This window comes from Egretta garzetta, unplaced genomic scaffold, assembly GCF_000687185.1.
Source record: "Egretta garzetta isolate BGI_Z169 unplaced genomic scaffold, ASM68718v1 scaffold142, whole genome shotgun sequence".
Taxonomy (NCBI): domain Eukaryota; kingdom Metazoa; phylum Chordata; class Aves; order Pelecaniformes; family Ardeidae; genus Egretta; species Egretta garzetta.
The window spans coordinates 354,347-375,565 of NW_009258955.1; the positions used below are offsets into that span (position 1 = coordinate 354,347).

Here is a 21,219-nt window from a genome sequence, read left to right on the forward strand (position 1 = left end):
CAGCCTTCCAGTGTATCAGCCACTCCTCCCAGTTTTGTGTCATCAGCAAACTTGCTGATGGTACACTCCGTCCCCTCGTCCAGGTCATTGATGAACAAGTTGAACAAGACTGGGCCAAGTACCGAGCCCTGGGGAACTCCACTAGCTAGAAAAAAGAAGTCTTGTCGCATTATACTGTCTTGTAGGTAACGCATCTTTGTGATTCTTCCCATTAGGCAGTGGTTTTACTTTGTATGTTAAATGTGGTTTGGCTGTCAAGCATGGATGCGTAGAAGGCAGCTGACGGTTTGATGGCTAGTTTTAAAACTGGAACTTCATCTCCCAATTGACACAGATATTTTTTAAAATCTTACAGTATGAAAAGGCTGCTGGGCTAACAGAGTGGTGTTCATGTTGCCTATGTCCTCAAGCTATGACTAGGTGGAGACTTGCTTATCACTTTGAATCTTGTGATTTGCGTGAGAGACTTAAAGAGGTTTGGTGTGTGTGAATGTGGGGCATAGCTGCTCTAGGGCTACCCACAGAAGAGTACAGTCTAGTTTGCTTTCTTAGCTGTGTTTTGTTCTGCAAACTTAATTAATTCCTTTGATAAGTAACATAAGGCTAAGACAAGGTATGGATTTTACAGTTCTCAGAAAATTACCATATAATAAAGGGGGGGTTTTTTGGTGGGTATGGGAGGGTTTATGTCTTGCTGTATATCTGTACCAAATTACACTGTATGGCACAATCCTTCCTCTGCCACTTGAGAGACTGAAAAATTCCATTCTGAGAAGAGCAGTGTGTTCCAGCCTTGTCATTAATGAGTGGGATTATCCACCAGGCATGTATGGGCAGTGCGATGCATAAGCTGATGACATAGGCGCAAAGTGGAAGTCAAGCTTCTGGTGTTCTTGTGAGGCGTGATTAATTCTCGATTCATGCTGGCCTGAGCAGAATAAAGGGCCATAATCCTTGCAGAAGTTATGCACTGAAGGTGGTGTACTGATCCCAACATCTTTTGTTCATCAGCTCACAACTGGAAGTTACATATACACATTAGAAGTTAATCAGTTTTAGGCTTTTCTCACCCCCAGCACTTCCTCATGGAATAATGTTTATAGGTAAAGTTTAAGAGGGAAAGAAGGTGGTAAAAACTCTCTCTCGCTGTAGGGCCGTGTTTATCCCAGCCTATTTCTGAGCTCTGCAATGTATTCTGTTGCCAGGGATGTCAGTCAAGCAGGAAAAATTGAAGTTGATTTCTTTTGTGCAACAGCTGCAGAACCAGGAGATGCTGAGGGCAATGGTGAAGAAAGCAGAGCTGGAAATCAATGGCAAAATGATTGAAACAGTGAAGAGGCTTGAAGATCCTGTGCAGCGACAGCGCAACCTGGTGGAACAAGAAAGGCAGAAATACCTCAATGAAGAAGAAAAGATTGTAAAGAAGTTATGGTAGGTTGAGAAACCTCTTAGAATTTGTTGCTTTTGCCTGGCTTTTTCTTCCATAAAGTAGTAGCTTTAGTAAAAACCTTAGTTTACTAAAACTTAAAACTAGTAAAACTTTAGTGAAATTGCAGCCTTGTATGCTATTTTAGCTGTGTTTCCTTGCATTCATATTTGCTCTAAATCTGCATCTGTGTTGTACAAATCACTGGTCCTGACTGGGAGTCCTTCTAAGCACAGCCCACTGGGTACGTCCCACCAGTGCAAAGAGTTTCAACCTCTCCAGAAATCCCCTTTAAAAGGGACAGATTACTGTAAGGACTGTGACCACTTCCATCTTCTGAAAGCCTTTCCCTGCCCTAGCTCTCCCCTTCAGCTTTATATGTTATGCTTTAGGGAAGGAGGGAGGAATTTCCTCAAGAACAAATGGATGCAAAGGAAGGTAATGAGTTTGGCTTTAAGTATGAAAATCAGATTTCAGTAGTAAGTGCTTTGGCTATTGCATGGGAGAGGTAGGGGAAGCTCATAAACAGAGGATTGAAGTCGGCAATGCCAGTCTCCATCTAAAATTTATTCACCGAGATCTCCATACACTTAACTTCAGATAAAAATAATTTTCTTTTTTTGTTGTTGTCTAAAGGCTCTTTGTAAGACTCTTTTTCTCCCCAAAACTTTGGCCTACCAAGACTGATGGGGTCCAGTTGTTTGGTTTAGTCCGTGTTCAGAGTCAGCAGGAGGCAAGATGAAGCTGAAATCAATAAACAATTGAACTAGTTCCAACGCTCACGTTTGTAAGATGCTATAAGACTAATTATTTCTCATTACTGCATTTAGTTCACACCTGAAGAACTGCTCCATAACAGAGTGCAACTTTATAGTCAGCTTGTCATTGGAAATGATGATTGAAGAGCCACGGGAGTACAGTTATTGACAGCTAAGGAGAGTAAATCTTTCCTGTTGATCAATGTGTTGTCAGATGAATAAGATTTGTAATAAAAACGGTCCATCTGTAAAGACAAAGTAGAATGTTACTAAGGGAGTGCGTTTTTTCCATGAAGAAAAGTTTAATCTGTGGTAATAGTCCGTGCTGGTGTATATAATCCTCTCAGCTGGTTTGCAGTCTTAAATAAAATTGTGTTGTAGCCTTGAGTAATTACCCCCCTGTTTATCACTTTATTCCTGTGTACCTCATTGCCTAGTTTCTAGATTGATTGTTCTCTGTGGAAAGGACAATTTGTGTGATGGCTGTTTATCACATTGCCTCATAAAATGGATACTGAGTGAGGTCAAGTGCAAATGGCATTAGTTGTTACAGCTGTTCATTTAGGATACGACTTTGATTGCAATGTGGTTCTATTTTATCAGTGTGTGGAATTTTTTCTGTTCACGGAGTTTCTGCCGCTTCTGTGTTACTTCATTTGTTGATATTACAGGAAAGTGTCTTCCTTAGATCATTCCTAGGCTATAAATGTTAGTTCAACCCATTTAGAGACATGCTGGAAACAAACATTAAATCACAAACAATTATTTTTCATCAGTTGTGTCCAACGACATTTCTTTGTCATGTATTTGCACATTTGCAGGATCAGAGCCCAAGAGAAAAAATGCATCTGACAACAATGCTTTAAGTTCAACAGCTGATGGCTGTTCATAATGAAGAGCATACATCACAAAATTACACATCAAATGTCACTGGCAGTATTCAGAAAAAGGTTAACATTCTATATAGCCATTTTCAATTAAGCTGATCCCAGTGCAGATGTATAAACAAATGAAAAGCAACAGGGCAAAAAAATTACCATTTCTTAGTCTTTCAACTGTTGGCCTCTTGACCTTTCTAAAATCATAGGACTAAATCAGTAGACTGGCTTCATGCAAGACAAGGGAGCTTAAGGATTTCTGCAATACTTACGAAAAGTGTATTTACTATTCTGAAGTGGTAAATCTCAGCTTCTGAAGAGTATTGCTGGGAAATAAAATATATATATATATTGGTGGTTTCATGGTGTAAACAGTAGAAATGTCAGCATACTTTTCAGAACAAGTTTTCTGTTAAGCAGCTATTCATGATGGTGCCTACAGAAGTGTGCCCATGTGTGTCACAGCTGTGGCAGGATTACAGTTCAGAGATATCTAATGAAATCTAAGGAACACAGTTAAACGTAGTGTTTACTCCCACTTGTAACAGGGAAATATATACTCAGAATTAACCAGGTAGGTTTTTTTCTATCAAGTCTTTTGATTCAACACTAGGGATGTCATATATCACACTTTTGGGATTGTAGATACTAGCTTTAAAATTTACCAGACCAAGGACAAATTATGATATGATATGACTAATGAAGTATTTGTGTTGTGAGGAGCATGTTACAGGTATAATTATTATATGTTGTAGATTATTGTAAGCATTTTAATAGAGGGAGTTTTATAAGCACAGTATTTAAATTGTAGCCACATCCAAGCTGTATAGTTGGATATGATCCATAGTAAGTTATAATTTATACTTTTATTAGGAAAAGTGTCAGACTTTTTTATAGGAATAACTGTGCTCAGTAAAAACAAAACTCCACTCAGCAGTCTGGGAGAGCCACTGGTAGCAGATACTTGAGAAAGGATGTAAGAACATGGCAAAATGCTCAGAGCGCATCTCCTTGCTTTTAATGACTTGTAGCTTAGCGATTTTCCAAGTCAGAGATGGTATCTTCATATGCAAAAGTTCTTCATGGATTGTTTACTTTTTATTTACTTATACATTTTTTTAAATTTATGTAAACTTGGTTGTGTACAGCATCTAGGCGTAATGAATTCTATAGAGTAATTCTTTTTTTGGGTACAAAGAACGTCTTTTTGTTTGTTTTTGAATCTTTCATCTGTCAGTCAATCCCCAAACTCTTAAATTATGCACAGCAGAATATTCACCCTCTCCATGTGGTGATGTTACAGACGCTCCCCTACTCCATTTTCTGATCATGCCTTTTCCAGCCTGAAAAGTCCTAGTCTCCTTAGTGACTCCTCTTGTAGAAGCCATTCTATACATTTTGTCGTCCTGTTGTCTGTCTGTATGCCCTTTCTAACTCTAGTGTACATCTGTGAGATGGGAATGGGGAGAGAGGAGACCCCTGCAATGGCTATATCTGATGTAGGCATGCCATGACTTCATGCAGTGGCATGGTGATGGTCATCCAGTCCTCCTGTTCCAGACAAGCTTTCCATTACAAATCTAACATCTCACTCACAGGGGATGATTAGGTCAAAGTTCATTATTATGTATAAAAAATTAGGCTCTGGAGAGGTTGTTGGGTTTAGGTAGGGTTGGTTTTGTTTTTATTTTTCCTCTTCCTCGTGAGCATTACTTTACATTTACTAGGAGTTAATTTAATCTTTGTTTTTTTCCTGGTCAATTAGTATCAGATGGTCCATCTGCAGCCCTCTGCAGTCACCTTTCATTTTCAACCCCCTGAATAATTTAATATCCTTTTGAGATCTTTTTACTATACTATTCATCTTCTCTTCTAAATAATTTATAATATGTTGAAAAGCACTAGCCCTAGCACCGATCCCTGTGGAACCCCCCAGCAAACTGCATTCATTGAGTAAGCTGTTCATTGATCCCTTCTCTTTACTTCCAGTACTTTATTCATGAGAGAATTTCCTCCCTTGTCCCATAGCAACTTTGCTTTCTTGAAGGCTTTTGCTCAAATGCCTTGCTGAAAGACTTTTGGGCTATTGCTTTTCCCCATGCTTTTGTTACTTACCCTCTCTTTACACAAATCACATTAATTCCTCCTTAACACAGCATGTTTATCCATTGGTCTACTGATTCTTTATGGTTTATTCTTTATCTTGTTATCTATCAATTACACCAGTCTGGGTGTCAGTCTCACCAGAGTACAGTTCCCTGGATAACTCCATCCCATTTTAAAAAATTTGTTTGTATCATCTATGACTCTTTCCTCTACTCTGGTGCCAAAACATTTTTAATCAGGAAGTTAGATGCTTAGTATTTAATAGTTCGACTCGAGTTGCTATTGAACTCCAGGGCAAGTGCCATCTGGCCTGGGTGATTTGTTACTATTAATTTTGTCAGTTCATTTGTTAACCTGTTCCACTGATACTGCAATCTGAGACAGATCCTCTGATGCTTTTTTTTGCCTAAAGAAAGATGTCAGCATAAGAGTTTGCCTCGTCTCCCCTGTGTAAAACATAGATGCAGAAAAATAATTTATCTTGTATTAGCCTTCTGAAACTGTATTAAGGTGAGTGTCTTGTTAATTGGGTTTGCTCAGTTCAACCTGTAAAGCCAAGTTGTTTTCCCAGTTGCAGAAAAGAAATGCTGGAGACCTCTGGATCTGTTTCAAACTTTGTCTCTTGAGGGCTGAAGTTTCTTTTTCCTGGTAGTTAAAAACATGAGGCAGGGTAATATGGTATTCCCTGAGTAATTTCAGGATCAGTTGTCTTGTTTGATAGTATCATTGTATGGAATCAAAGGGGTTTATCATGACCCTTCCATTTCTGCTCAAAGAACAAAGGGGAAAGAAAGCCATTGTCTGCTGCCTGGAAGTCTTTCCTTTATCCCTACATTTCCAACAGTCATAAACCTACCAAAACATTGTAACACTGTTCTGTTTGTTCTTTTCTTTCTACCCATCAACAAATTTAAGTTTCTGTCCTTATCTTTTTTGTTGCCTGGTGGATGCCAATATCCGAGAAGCTGCTTTTCCAGTGCTGATCTACAAAAGCGGTGGGGTGGGATGTACCCTGTGATTTCCAAAGCAGCACTGCCTAGCCTGTGTGCCAGTATAGGGGCATTAAGAGTAGGGAGGGTGCACGACTGTAGGGCACTGTTCTGGAAGGCAGGAACCTTTGCATTGTAGCGAGTAACAGGAAACCAAATTATTTTCCCAGCTCCTTCCTAGACTGGATCTGTGCCCTTTATTGCAAAGGCAGACAGACCCAGAGACGGCAGATACCTGCATTATCGGAGCCTCTTCCACTAGAAAAATACCCCAAGAAACGTTCCCTTGCTGCCATCGTGTGGTCCCTTGGATTGTTTCCTGCAAGTATGCTTATGCTAGTGGAAATCGTGGCTCTCCCACTCTTTCTCAAGGCAGAGTCTTTGGGAGAAGTGGTCTTAAAATGGGAACAGGATCATCTACCTCCACTTGTTTGTGATCTGTTCAGAAGCAACTTAATGATTTTTTATTCAAAATTGATTTATAGCTTCTAAAGCTCTTAGTCTTTGGATTGAAATGAACTCTTTGCTGTGTGCATTTGATGTTCAGATCCTGGTACTATTTCTGTTTCTCTGTATATCGGAACTACTATTGTATTGCCATTTATTATTCTGTGTGACTGTGCTTCCGCTTTAAATTGACCTAAATGCAGAATGATGCTCCAAAGGATTTTCTCCTTTTTATCCAGTTACTGGCCACCTACTCCTCTGTTTTCCTCCTCATGTCGCCTATCCACAGACATGGATCTAGGAGATGACCTGGCTGAACATAAGTAATTTTCTGCTGGATTTGCCTGGCAGTGCTGGCACAAAGGAAATGCATAGAAATGCAAGACCTGCAGTTGGTGTAGAAGGCAGTCTTCCCCCACCCCTCTTCAGGCAATCAGTCCCTGTCTTGGTCTCTTACAGCAACTGCAGAACTGTTACCTGACTGGATGTGAGAAATGAGGCACAAAATTAGGTTAAAATGAGTAGCCAATTTGTCAGTTCAGAACATGCTTTGCATTGTTTTCTACCATGCAATTAAACTGCTTCTCAGAATATTCCTGTTAGTCAATTTGGTATCGTAATAGAGGCAGATTTCTCTTAGAATAAATATTCAAGAGATCATCCTTTTAACGTATTCGCATGGGTGTTTGTGTAGTTGCACATAATGCATTTCAGGGTTTTTTGATAGACTTTTAAGCTTCTGTGTGGAAACTCCAGCTAAAGCAATGTGGTCTCAACCATAAATGTAAAAAATGTGGCTCCCCCCAGAACAAAAATAAGATTTATGTGTCTGAAGGATTGTGAAAATTTATGTGAAATATGGAAGCACTGGAAAAAATATTGGGAAAGGTGATGATGAAGCATCAGATGGAGCCGGAGAAAGCAGGGGACAGCACTGGTTGGAAAAAACATCTGAAGTGATTTATTCTTGAATCCAAATGTTGAGCGAGAGCTGCACACAATGCTCACTTACTGTTTCAGTCTGGCTGTTCATGGAAAAAAGACCCTGTATCCTGTTTAACAGGACTCAGTTGGATCAAGGGGCTATTAGTGCCAGGTTTTATGTCTTTACTTCACTGTTGGGCATTCCTTTGCATGTCATCAGCAATAAGAAAATGCAAGGTGCAAACCAGTACTGGATGCAGTGGTACAGTGTGTCTGTACCCTTCTAGGATTTGCATCCCCAGAGGGCTGGCTGGTAGATGTGTTTCTCCACCCCACCTGCCTTTGTAGCCCAGCTGCCCTGAGGTCAATATGCTCTGTGCATCTGCAGCCTGTCAGAGAAGTCAATGACTTGGGCTAGTTACAAGCCTGTTCCCATGCTGTGAGCGTGAGTGTCCAGCATCCTCACCTCCCCTCATGGTACCCTGCTGTTTTTTTCAGCCTGTGATGCCAGATTTAAAGATGCCACAGTTGAGGTTTCTGGTTTAGTTTAGTCCATTCATTTACATATATTTGATTGTAATGTGAAAGTCCTGCTTACATTTTATGTCTACTTCTTTTGTTTTGCCAGTGAACTGGAGGCATTTGTGGAAGACCTGAAGAGGGACTCCACTGCTTCCAGCAAGACAGTTACACTGAAAGATGTTGAAGATGGAGCCTTTCTTTTGCGTCAGGTGGGAGAAGCTGTTGCCACCCTGAAAGGTATGTACTTTTCCTTTTACTTTTGGTTCTTCTCTTTTAACCACAGTAGCTGAGAACAGTTTTGCCTTTGATCTGGGGGCATTAACTTTCACTTCCAAAAAGATTTAAAGTTGGGATTAAGGCACTTGTTGCATGGCCTCTGGAGAGAGGTAGACACTCAACTATTTAATATTCACCCCATCATCCATTTCTCCCCTGGGGCTTTTTTCATTTCCTCTTGAGCTTCACAGTTGTTGTCTTTACAGGAGAGTTCCCGACATTACAGAATAAAATGCGTGCAATCCTCCGGATTGAGGTAGAAGCTGTGAGGTTCCTAAAGGAAGAACCACACAAACTAGACAGCTTGCTGAAACGTGTGCGCAGCATGACCGATGTCCTTACCATGCTCAGGAGGTGATTTTTTTTTTTTCCCATCAAAACTAAAGAATTTCCTCAAGCCAGGCTAGAATAGCTTTCGGGTTTGTTCTCCCCCTCGCCCCAGGCAATTTTGAGAAATGCAACTTGCTTGCAGTATTCTGTAGATTCTTCCAACAGCCCTCCCAAGGGAAATCAAATTAACCTTTCCTGTGCTCTGTGCAGTGGTTCTGTTCTGGCTAACGGCCTCAGTTGTCAAGATCTTATGATTGAAACTAGCTCCCTCTGAAGTCAACATTTCCAGAAGTACCTGGATGAGAAAGCTTACAGAGTGGCATCATTCCCATATCTGAGCTAATTAACTGTAGGCATTCACAGCAATCTAAGCTAATAGAAACATTCTCTGACACTGAAACACACATCCCCCAAAATGTAACAGTAAGAAATAAACCAGGAAAAGATTCTAAGTGGGTAACAATATCCTAAATGGTTGGACTTGATGATCTAAAAGATCTTTTCCAACCTAAACGATTCTAAACCTTCTGAAAGAAAGAAATATTTTTCAATATGCTTGTGAATTCATGCAAATTCTTTATTCTGTTCTTTGCAAGGAAGATGCATTAGAGAAAGTAGAAATATTAGATAAAATCTGTGTCCTCTGAGTGCCAGTGTTTAGCTGTGTTTGTCAGACTATATGGGCAGGAAATGACTGCTGATTTATGTGAGGCAATAGGTATTGGATTTAATTTCTACTCAAAACCAGTGAATCAGGCCCAACTGTCAGTGGTGGTGGTCTCAATTTTACTTCAATCACGAGAAAATGTAAGTCATAAGCCTATTGTTGCTACTATTATTCTAAGCAATGTAGGGTTGTCATTGTTTCCATACATCCTGGAGCATATGTAAAATGGATTTGCCAGTACTGGCAGATGGATAAAATGGTTTATGTAACAGGTTTTCTATGAGCTGTCACTTACTTTTCCATGTAGATAAACATCTATATCCTTTCAGATTAGTTTCCTTTTCTTAAAAATGACTACAGTTATTTCCTGTCTCGCCCTGTTTGGGAAAAAAAACCAATAAGCTATGCATGCCAAAGTTTTACCAAAAGTAATTATTTGCAGCAAAATTACGTATTAAGCCTCATAAAGTCTATTTCAATAATGGAAAAACTGATGGCATTTGATGGCTAGCTACACTCCCAAGCTCAGCCATTTCACAGCTAGCTGCTAGAAATAGTTGACCCTTTACAACCTCAGCTTATTCTACCCCAAACTTTGGACAGACAAGACCTTCATGAAGTATCATTTGAAGCCTTGATTTGGCAAATTGCCAAACTGCTACCTCACATTCTAGTAACTACCAGTTTCTGTGTCAACAGTCCAGGAGCATCTTGTTTAGCTAGATAGGATGTATAAAATTTAAGTCAATTGATTTCTATTCTCCCTCTAAAATCCACCCACTGTAACTCATGGTTTGGTCAAAAAGTGCCAGTACATCCATGAAGGTTTGTAAACATTTTAAAAGTCAAAAACATCCTAATTAGAGTAGTGTCTTTAAAACTCTGGGTCCCTGACTCTGAGATACAGCGCTAAAATCACACAACTGAGAGCATCAGGAAAAAAACCCCACCATTTTGATGTTTTTGATATAGGTGGTTTTCCCTTGCAAAAGTTTATTGTTAAGTATTGCTCATGGCTTGCCCGTATGCTAACCATGTTCCATGCTGTTGTGTTCAATTTGGCTGGGCAGACATGTTACAGAAGGACTGCTGAGGGGTGTGGATCCATCCCAAGCCATGCAATACTCTGCTATGGAAAAGGCCACTGCAGCTGATACTCTGAAAAACCAGGAGGAGCTCAAGCACGCCCAGGGACATGCGCAGCAAAACCTCACAGCAATCACATCAGAGTCCCAGGTGTCATCAGTCAAGTCAGAAGTTGTCCCCTTCTCAACAATGACGGTCCATCATGTGCAGAGCTCGCCTGTTGTCATCCATCAGTCCCAGCACTCATCAGCCCTGGTCAACCATGCCCAGGGTTCACCCACTGCAGCCAGCCACAGCGAAGGTGTGCCAGCAGGTGGCCACCTTTCAGCCACCCCACCAGCCCCCCAGCAGGAGCCCACAACAGGATCCCAGCCCACACAAGCCACGCCAGCACCACAGGTCTCTGTCAATGGCACCACCATGCAAAGTCTTTTCATTGAGGAAATTCACAGTGCAAGTACTAGAAACCGAGCTGTATCAATTGAGGTACGGTGTATTCTACGTGACCAGTTGTCCTCTCTTTGGGTCTGAGTTCCAAGTCTCAATCTTGGGACTGCAGGTGGGATTTTTCAAATGCATTCTGGGGTTTTATATGCTTAACCCCTAACTACGCTGTGCACTTCCAAAGGTACCCTCTGATTTTAAATGCAACAGTAGTTGAGTCTCCAATTTAAATGCAGTATGTGATTGAGTCCCCCCGGAAGTATTTAAAAGACATGTAGATGTGGTGCTTAGGGACATGTTTTAGTGGTGGACTTGGCAGTGCTAGGTTAACAGTTGGGCTTGATGATCTTAAACGTCTTTTCCAACCTAAATGATCCTATGATTCTATGAATAACATGTAAACAAAATGAGTAACTGTGGGTTTTAAATAACCTTTTAAAAAAAAATTAAATTGTTTTTTAGAATACCTTATTCTTGAAGAATTACATGACTCTCTGGAAAAACTTGCATCAGTGGAATATCATCCACTCTTTAAATCTCCATATACCTCATTATGGCGAGGTAAAAGTAAAAGTGTGTGAAGTTGCAGTGGCTTCACACAGAGATATTGAGACACGAGTGAACTTTCATGTCTTATTACAGACATGCACGTCAATCGCCAGTGTGATATAGTAAGGCAGTGACCCAGATTTAAATTTTGCCTTTGTTCTTTTAGTGAACAGTGGCCACTGTTAGTCTGTCGTTCATTTGTGCCCTATCTAGCACAATGGAAGTCAGAACCGGTGTACAATTAATTAGAGTTAATATATTTCCTCTAGTTGCTGACTAGAACTGAAAGAATCTATCCATATCCTATAAACCTATAATGTTTACACATTGATTTTTTTTTTTAAGTAAGTGATCATAACAGAAATCAGAGAAATAAATAGGTGCTTTACTGTTTTTCTCTAGAAAGCTGAAAAGAAATGGGAAGAGAAAAGACAAAACCTTGATCACTATAATGGAAAGGAATTTGAAAAGCTCTTGGAAGAGGCCCAGGCCAGTATAATGAAGTCAATTCCTAACCTGGAGATGCCTCCCCAGCCAGCAGCCCTGCCTAAAGGAGATGCGGTGGAAAAGCTAGATCTCTCAGGTAAGGTTTACTGGAGTAAGTGGTGCTAGACAATTGTATATCTGGAAAAGAGAGGTTATTTTTCCTACTGTCTAGAATGGTTTCAGTTTACAGATTTCTGTGTTCTTGATCATACCTGTGAGTATGTCCCTGGGGAATAATGCAGGTCCTGTGGCAGCAAGCTCCAGGAGTTCACTCCCCATTCTATGAAGGAGAATCTTGCATTAGCTTTACTGAGTTCCCCATAGTTCTAATGGCCTGCAGTTTGGCGAACAACAGCTCTGCATTCCCTCTAGAAAATCATGAACACAGTGGATAAACATTGGTGATATCCTGAAGGTCTCAGCCTGCTCAATGGGCTCCAAACTGAAAACTTGCAGCCTTTCTTCTGGTCTCTCCATCTAGGCCAGCTGCTCCCTCCCCAGGCTCATTGCAGTTGCCCTTCTCTAACTCCGCTGTGTCCTTCTGGAGCTGTGGAGAGCAGAACTGCATGCTGCACTCAAGGTGTTGGCATGCCAAGGTTGTAAATAGCTGCAAAACGATGCCCTGGAGCTTGTGTACACAAATTCATATAGAATTGGGGAAGGGTGTTTTCAGATCCAGCATTTTGTTCTGGGTGTATCTTTAGCACTAACAAGTTGTGGCTCCTTGGATGTTTGACAACATACATATTCAAAATAAATTCTGTTGAACCTCATAAAATAATTTCAGAATTATTTTATTATTCTGGCGCCATTCAGTGAGGTTACTGGCTATCAACACAATTGTCTTGTATAATGTGTGGCATAAATAGAAAATGTCAGTGAAAATAAATACCATATGGGTGCAATGAGCTGTGACATCTTTAAAAGTGCAGAACACAATAACAGAGTTTTGTAACTTGCATAGTTAACTAATCCACTTCTAGAATACAATTCTGCACAGTGTGTAGCCAGCAGATTTAGGGAGAAATTCGATGAGATTGAGACATTTCCCTTCTGTTGTGCATAATGAATCCCATAATAGTAACATCAATAAGGGAACAACAAAACATTTCTTTAATATCTGATTAGGTATCTCACATGCCACCCAACTCTTCTATGGTTCAAGATGAAAATTTCAATATCAGTCTGCTGTAGACAGAAAACTGAGAAAGAGAGACCGCCTACATACTAATATAGTGCATAAGACCTTTTGGCCATAAATTAGCAGAGTCCTCTGTTGGCTGCAGAAGCCAGATAGATCACATTGCCAGAATATATTGTCTCAGCCATTCTCCACACAGAACCCAATTAAGTAACTCTTCTTTTTTTTTTACTTGCAAAGCACAAACCAAAGTAAAATTACAGACTACACAATTTTGCAGATGACTCTAAATACCTCTTTTATGTCCTGACTCTAACTCATCTTTGTTATTAGGATTGTTCAGTGAAAAATATGGGGAGGTATCTCTAATGTACATTGGAAATTGGGCTCCTTCATCTCTCTTTGTGCCTTCATATGTGAGAATGCCCTGATTTTTGCAAGTGATGAGTGATCAGCAGCTTCCATTAAAGACAGTTTGCTTATTTGACTGCAAAGGCTGGCTCAAGGCAGGCATTATTGAGGTTGTTTTAAGACATGTTGGATTTTTTTTGGTACAAGTAGAGATTTGTATGGTGGGGGAAATTAATTCCAGTCTGGCTGTGCCTCTTGAAGAATTCTTCAGTTCAGTGAAATGACTGGTGATAAACAACTCCCATTTTGTTCACAGAAGTGCTGAGCCCTTTGGGACCAAAGAAGGTTCCATAAAGTAACGGGTTTGATCATGGTTAGTCTCCGACTGAGTGAATTGTACTTGTCCGTTTACTCCGCCCTCTGTAAATATGCTAGAAGAATTCAGCCATAAGAAGTAAAAAAGTATTAGGTGTTTTCCTCATTTTTTTTCCTTTGAAGTTTTTTTTGCTTTCCCATTTAGATTGGGGAAATAAAATTGTTTAGTAAAGAAAACAGAAATCCAGTTTTGAAGTTGTACATCTTGCCCAGTGTTGTTGCATTGACTGTGAGCAAACCCCGTCACAACCTCTCCTTAACTACTCCAGTCAAGGGGTCTGAGGGGATTAGCCTTCGACAGCCTGTGCACATGCCACTCACTGGCAGTTTCTCTTGCCTGTGTTTCTCCTTTTTATTTCCCATTTTGAAGATGGAGATGGATGAACAGCTCACAGATGTGAAAGAGACAGTAGGAATCATTCTGTCTTTGTGCCTTCCACAGCCTTGCTCTTATTAAGTGTGAGAAAGACTTTGATGTTCTTGCAGTCAGAGGTGCTACCAGTTTGAGGGTAATGGGTTGAACCCCTTACAAGGAGTAGGGATTTGCACAGTCCCCACATCATAGTCGCTAAACACCATCTCAGAGAATTACTCTGATTTTACATCAGATGTCACGAAAAACTTAGTGGTGCCTATTGACCAAACAAGTGGTCTAATGTAAAGTGCACCTGGAAATTCACTCTTGTTGCAATGCTGCGAGTGAGTGCCAGATTAGCAGGGAGGGAGATGATACAACAGAGCATTTCTTTAAGCTTAAGCAGTTTCAAAGAACATTTGAGCTAAGAAGGGAACAAAGATGAGGCTGGGTCAGACAAGGGCTCTGTCCAGCCCTGGGGGCCAGCCGGCGTGTCGGAGGAGCCTGACACAGCCCTGGGAGGGGGCATTATGCAATAACTTGCCCAGAGGGAATATTTAGCCCTAAACAGCTGGGTAATCCCAAAAGCAGGAGGTTTTATCTTTCTGGGTTATATTTATTCCAGCTGTTTATATAACACTGCATAGCTGCAGAAAGGTCGTTCTCTCACTCTTGAAAACAAACATTGTAAACAGCAGTGTGAACATGGTGGCTCTTGCCATCCATGATGCTTAGCCTGAGACCAGAAACACAAAAGGACAGGTCACGAGCAATGTAATGCTGCTTCTGTAAAAAATGCCATCCAGTGATGGTGGGGACGGAGAAGTGGCAGCTGAGTGGGGATGCATCATGGTGGGGAAATACCAGTTTGATAAACTGGTCTTCTCTTGGAAGACTCTCCTCGGAAAGGAAGGGCTGGCTCTGCTCAGCTATTGGATTTGGTATTTGAATCTTCCTGGGTTAGCAAAATATACATCTAGAGCTTTTATATAAAAATCCAAAGGCAAACTTGTGCATTCCTGGAATAGTTAGTAGTCAGTAAAGTGAAAACAAATGCTGTCTTAGAAGGAAGCAAGTGCAGTTGCCCTTGGTGCTCCCCTGCCTTGCTCAGGGGCGAAAGGACTCCTTGAACTGGAGAGGTGGCATCTCCAGAGCAGTGTTTACATTTTCCTTCCTTTGTCTAAACTTCACTAGTTTTGTTTAACTACAAGATGTGCAAAACTCTTCAGCTTGCACCTTGCTGGCAGTACCTCCAGGCAGAACAGAAATGTGGGTTGGTTGCTTCATAATTGCAGAGAACAAGAAGAAGCCTCCAGGTTTGGTGCCTTGCTAGTAGCCACATCAGTGGCCATACTTTCAAAGGAGGCTACAGGGGCACTGTCTGTAAGCAGGTACCCAGTTGAACCTGCACCTTACATGCTTCTTTACAAGTGACTTGCAGAAGCGTGTTGTGCTGTCACACTTGCACACCAAGGGCTGAAACCCTGCCACAGTGATGTGGGGGACAAGAGTTTCGCTGAAAATTTCTGGGTGAAGTGACATGGTTTCTCTGTGCAAGTGCAGCACTGTCTGCTTTTATTCAAGGTGGCATTTCCACGTGAATCCCAAATGTGTTTCTATTCATGTATATTCAGCAGCAGGACCTTTTAAGACATCTTTTTCCTTTTCAGTTGAGGCAGGGATGCAAATACTTTTTTCCCTTCTTCACCTATGCTCACTTTGTGCCACTCTGTTTACTTGCAGAAGAAGTCCCTGATGGAGAACAGGATAATGACAAACTGACCAAGTCTCCACCTCCTCCACCTCCACGGCGCAGTTACCTGCCAGGTTCAGGACTAACCACAACGAGATCAGGAGATGTCATCTATGCAGCCAGAAAAGAGGTTGCTGCTGTCAAGGTTTGATGATTCAGACTCTAGGCAACCAGACTGTTGATGAGTGGCTGGCACAGGGAAACATTCCGAGGCTTGGGCTGTGTCTATAAACAACAAAATAAGTTGAGATAGAGCTACATCCTGGAGAGCTACTGAAACTGCTTACCAGGAAACACTACTGTTAGGCCAAATGAACAAGTAAGGTTTGATCAGTTCTGTTTACAGGAGTCTTGCTGCTATTATCTCCTAGCAATGTAGAAGGCAAGCCACAGGCTGCTTTCATTTAGAATGGTAAGAAGATTAAAAATAAAAAAAGCATGCCTTACACAGATGGGGAAGATCAGCTCAGATTTGAGGGCGTTTTTACAGAAATGTTGCAAGTTAGTTTCTTTGGGCTTCCTTTCCCCATCTGTTCTGTTCCCTGAAGGAAGTAGAAGGAAGTCCAAGTTAGGAAGCTTTTTAATCTGTGAACATGCTATCACATCAGCAATATCGGTTGCTTTTGAACTGATGAAATAGCAGTCTTCATAAAAAGGAAGAGGGACCTTGCACAGGGGATTTGCAGTAGTGTTGAATTTTCTGTGTTTGCTTTGCATCAGGAGGGCTCAACTGTTTTGTCTGTCTGTGCTTTCTCATCCCCTTGTAGGAATGCAGTGAAGATGCTGGGCAAATAGCACAATCCAAAGCCCCTAAAGAGGATCAGGCATTGTCTCAGAGCACAGGGCATGCTGTAGCATCAGCTGCAAAAGATGAAGAGGAAGAGGAAGGAGATAAAATAATGGCAGAATTACAGGTATGCCCTTTGGGTTGCACATGAAGACACCTGTGCCCAGTATCACTTCTAGGGCCTCGGACAAAATTTATAGCTCAGAACATGAAGGAAAACAGGTCTGCCAGTCTCACCCAGTCCCATTTTATTGCACTTGGTGGTGCACATTTTGTAAATACCACCCAAATTTTGTTCAAAAAGTCTGGAGCTGAGAGTGTGATCAAGAATTCAGGGGTTACCACTGGAGAATCCTACACACATAGATGAGACAAGTAAAATATTGGTGTGTGTTAAGTGTGGTTGTCCCTGGCCTGACATTTCTCATTTAGTGCCAGACCTCATTTAGTGCTGAGAGCCTGTTATTTGTGTTTAATATTGGTGGGAACAGAGAAAATGGGGTCTGCTCCTGGCAGGTTGTGCTCACTTGTTCTGTGCAATGGACCAGTGTTTTCCAGAGTGTTTTAACATTGAATCATTTGCTGTTCTGTGTTGGTGCATTACTCTGCCAGCTGGCACAGGAGTAGTGCTTTCTTGCTGATCCTTCACTTGATAGCATATAGGCCGGTTTAGTTCAGTGGTGGCAATGCTGCGGTAAAAGCAAGCTATTCCAGCTACTGTCAGCAAGCTCCAGCTTCCCAGGGGCACCCTCTGTCCTCATCCGTGCCCACATGAGGAAGAGAGGTGTTGATCAGCTTAACTGGCCGTAACTTCTGTTGTTGAGGTGTTTTGGAGCACTTGTCATGGCTTGAGACGATCCTGCTGTCCACCTGCTGAAGGGTGGGTTTGGTGCTGCCCAGGGAGTGTTTGCAGCACAGGAGATGTGGATGTTAAGCAGCAACTGTTACATGTGATGGGTGCACCTTGCTCAACTCTCACCCACCCATGCTTCAGACAGCTGGTGTGCAGGTTTACCTGCAGTGGTTTACCCTTGTCCCTTGTTTGTGTGCCAATGGCTAGTGTGACAGGAGAGCTGGGGACAGTGGAACTGTCACTTTGTCTCCTGTCTCCAGGAAAGCAACCCGCCTGTCTTGCAACTGGTGATAATGAAATGGAGGTTAAAGTCTGCAAAGAGTGGCTGAGGGGAGCCAAGGAGGACAAACAGACATGGTAGCTCAACAGGGAATGAGTGTTTGAGCACTGGTTTTGGGGACAAGCAATGCTCATTTTAAACAAATACCAAAATATCAGGCACATTTTAGAAGGATGACAAGGTGCCGTGTTTTAGAAAGGGCAAACTGCATGATCCCAGGAGATACAGGCTCATTAGTGTGATATCAGTCATAGGCAGAATAATGGAAAATCAGGTATGGGATTCAGTCAGTAAAGAACTAAAGGACAGATGTAAACAATTATGCTAATAAACACTATATAATGGAACACAGATCTGTCAAAGTAAACAACACTCTTTGATCCGGTAGCAGGTTTGCTTAAACTGAACTGTATAACTATAAACATTTTTGTAAGTCATTTGATCAAATGTCATATAACATTATGATAAAAATCTGACACCACGGAGTATACCAAAAAAAAAAATCATAGGATGACTGAGAGCTGTATGGCTCTGAAAGTGTTGCTTTTGATGCAGGTGTTTTACAGTCAGGTCCTACAAAGACCAGCTACAGGCCCAGTACCACTCTGTATTTTCATCTGTAAATGGCCTGGAAATATGTTTAAAATCCTTACTGTTTAAATCAGCTTAATTAAAACTAGTGAAGTATGAGAGCAGGGAGATGATAGCAATCACTTAATGGTCATAATACTTTCACCAAAATATAAAGTCCATGTGAAGAACAACAAATATAGGCCAGACCACAATTGCATGTCTTGGAAAGGACCGGGAGTTGCAGTAACAAGTTGACAGGAGGTTCTAGGTCAGTGCTGTTGGTCAGTGTCTGCGATGGGTGTGGATGTGAGAACAAGGGAGTGTTTTTATATCTGTACAGGATCAGTGAGATCAGCACTGGGATGGCTGCATCCATGCCTAAGTGTCCATGCGTCCCCTGTCTGAAAAGGCTGTTAAAGATATGAAGGTTCAGAAGAGACTTGAGTACATTGTGGAGGTACCTTCATGGGAAGTACCTCTTTAATCTAGCAGAAAAAGGCATGCTAATATCAGCTGCTGTAATAGCACAAAATATACTTGGATGCTGTCATAGGTATTTTGGAGCAGAAGTGTTAAATAAAGAGATTACCAAGGGAAATAGTGGATTATTCATCACTTAAAAGTCTGAAGGACTTTGAGGATGCCTTTGTAGCTGGTATGCCTAACTCAAAAACACATGACTGATCTCACAAACGGGTAAGTTGGGGAAAGTCCATGCTCTGTATTATGAGGAGCAAGACTACTTGTTCTAATAGTTCCATGTCGTCTTAGGTACTCTGGTCTACAAACACATCAAATAGGATGTAATGGAAAACCAGAAGAAACTCTCCATCCCGATTTTTGCACTGGATTTTTTCATTATTGTTACTTTTCTGATTTTGCATAAACATGCAATACATGCGAGGAGTACAATATTTAAAGAACAGGCCTGATTCTAATCTGTAATCAGGGCTATTAATTTCGCGAGAGTTGCCAGGAATTAAATAATTTCCCTAATACATGGTGCATGAATACAGTCTTCTTGCGTGTCGCGGTGGTTTGACTCCTGTAAGTACTCCTCCCTCATTCCCCTGGCTAACAGAGGTGTCCTGCCTGTACGTCTCACCAATGGCAGACCATGCCATTAGAGGCCTGCAGAAATCCCACTGATGCATACTTGGAGCCAGCGCTGCGCAGTGGTGGCAGTGATGGTTCTGCTCGGATCTGGGAGCCAGCTGGATAGAGAAACCCAAAGGAAATGGAAAAAGGACAGCAAGACAAAGGGCTGTGGGAGGCCAGTGGTCCACAAGCCCATATATCAGGGTCCTTCCTGACCAGGAGGAACCTGAAATGGACTGTCACCATCTGGAGCATTAGTGAGGGCTGTGACAAAGACATGTCTCCAAGGTTTAATGACAGTTTGTGTGGGGAGAAGTGGAGTTATGTAGCTCTTGCATGATGTGCCATGAGACAGACAAATCTGGGAGCCGAGTAGACAGCAAGGGGTGGGAAAGAGGTATTAGATGCTGCCTTCTCTCATTTATTGAATGTATAAGGCCTGCTGCACCCACCTCTTCCTCACATTTCCGCAGGCAACATATAAATCGCTTCCAGATGGGAACATCTGGGGAAGAAAATATGTATTTCTGCTCTGCTTGTCCTGTCCAGGGAAACAGCAAAGCCCTGCTAATACTGACTAGGAATTCAGGTGAGAAAGCATTAAGGAAGCACAGGAGAAGTGTTTGTGGACAGTAAATGGAGTAAAGAGAGCTGAGCTTTGGGGTTCATTTATTTTAACACATAAAAACTTAGGTTTAGTTATTAAGTGATGTGTGGTCAAGGCCAAAATACATCTGACTGGGATTTTGAGGAGATATCAGACACTAGGAAATAGGTGCTGTCGCAAGCCCAAAGTTTGTCATGGGCTTCCTGCTTAAGATTGGCTAGTTTGCAGCACCTCTGTATGCCTTCATCTCCCCATCTGTAAAAATAGATATCAAGCTTGTCTTCCTGCAGGGAATGCTGAGGTCAGTGTGATGAGTGAGACTGCAGTCTTGCCAGATTGGAGGGTATGCCCTATTTCTCTTAGCCTGATAGCCTAAAATCTCCATTATCTTGTGAGCTTGTAAATAATATTGTTGAGCTGTGAATGTTAAAAACAAATGCTCGCTTTGTAGTTGGTCAGCTCCAGAGATTTCTGTATAAAAGCTACTTGGTCTCCTGATAACCTGCAGTATTTATTTCCTAGGCTTTCCAGAAGTGCTCTTTTATGGATGTAAACTCAAACAGTCATGCTGAACAGTCCAGAAATGATACACATGTTAAAGACATAAGGCCTGGGACTTTAATGCATCACAAGGAAAAGAAGGTAACAAGTGGCGTTTTTAAACATGCCACCCGGTCTTGGCATAACCTTCTTTCCTTCAAAACTAATCTTATATCTTGTGTCCTGTTCTCTCTAACCCCCACCCACCACTACCCAGTGGTTTCCTTCCTTTTATCTCAGTATGGCTCAGAAACGCTCACGTGGAACGTTATAGCACAACATTATGTGTCTCATCTGTAGCAATTATGCAAGGATTGCATGAAGTTTTATGATTCTGTGAAATCAAAATTAAAAGAGGTCCCATCAGTTTCTGCCAAAGATATGCTCATGCTCCTCAGAACATCCTTCCAGTGCTGTTCTGGCAATGGATGGTGAAGCATCTCCCCTAAGCTTTGTACTTGTCTTGAGGAGAAACAGTGGTTCCTCTCAGTCTCAAGAGACACTTTAGAGAATTTCTGCTTTATTTTACTTCATTTGTTGGTCCCAGAAATAGTTAATAGATATGCAGAAATCTCATCCAGTTTATTGGAAGACAGTGCCAAGGTGGATGCTCTTATT

The 21,219-nt window shown here is 41.5% G+C and overlaps 1 protein-coding gene across 7 annotated transcripts in view; it reads left to right on the top strand.

Annotated features, from left to right (window-relative positions):
- Positions 1 to 21,219, top strand: part of KIAA1217 (KIAA1217 ortholog) — a 176,453-nt gene that overhangs the window by 148,678 nt on the left and 6,556 nt on the right. For 3 of the 7 annotated variants that reach the window (XM_009634534.2, XM_035890155.1, XM_009634535.1), the window contains 8 exons: positions 1,256 to 1,431; positions 8,157 to 8,287; positions 8,533 to 8,680; positions 10,394 to 10,895; positions 11,805 to 11,985; positions 15,854 to 16,008; positions 16,631 to 16,777; positions 20,584 to 20,703. In XM_009634534.2, coding sequence (XP_009632829.1) covers positions 1,256 to 1,431; positions 8,157 to 8,287; positions 8,533 to 8,680; positions 10,394 to 10,895; positions 11,805 to 11,985; positions 15,854 to 16,008; positions 16,631 to 16,777; positions 20,584 to 20,703 — 1,560 coding nt within the window. The remainder of the gene's footprint in view (positions 1 to 1,255; positions 1,432 to 8,156; positions 8,288 to 8,532; positions 8,681 to 10,393; positions 10,896 to 11,804; positions 11,986 to 15,853; positions 16,009 to 16,630; positions 16,778 to 20,583; positions 20,704 to 21,219) is intronic. The other 4 variants (XM_035890153.1, XM_009634536.1, XM_035890154.1 and 1 more) reach the window with 3 other exon arrangements.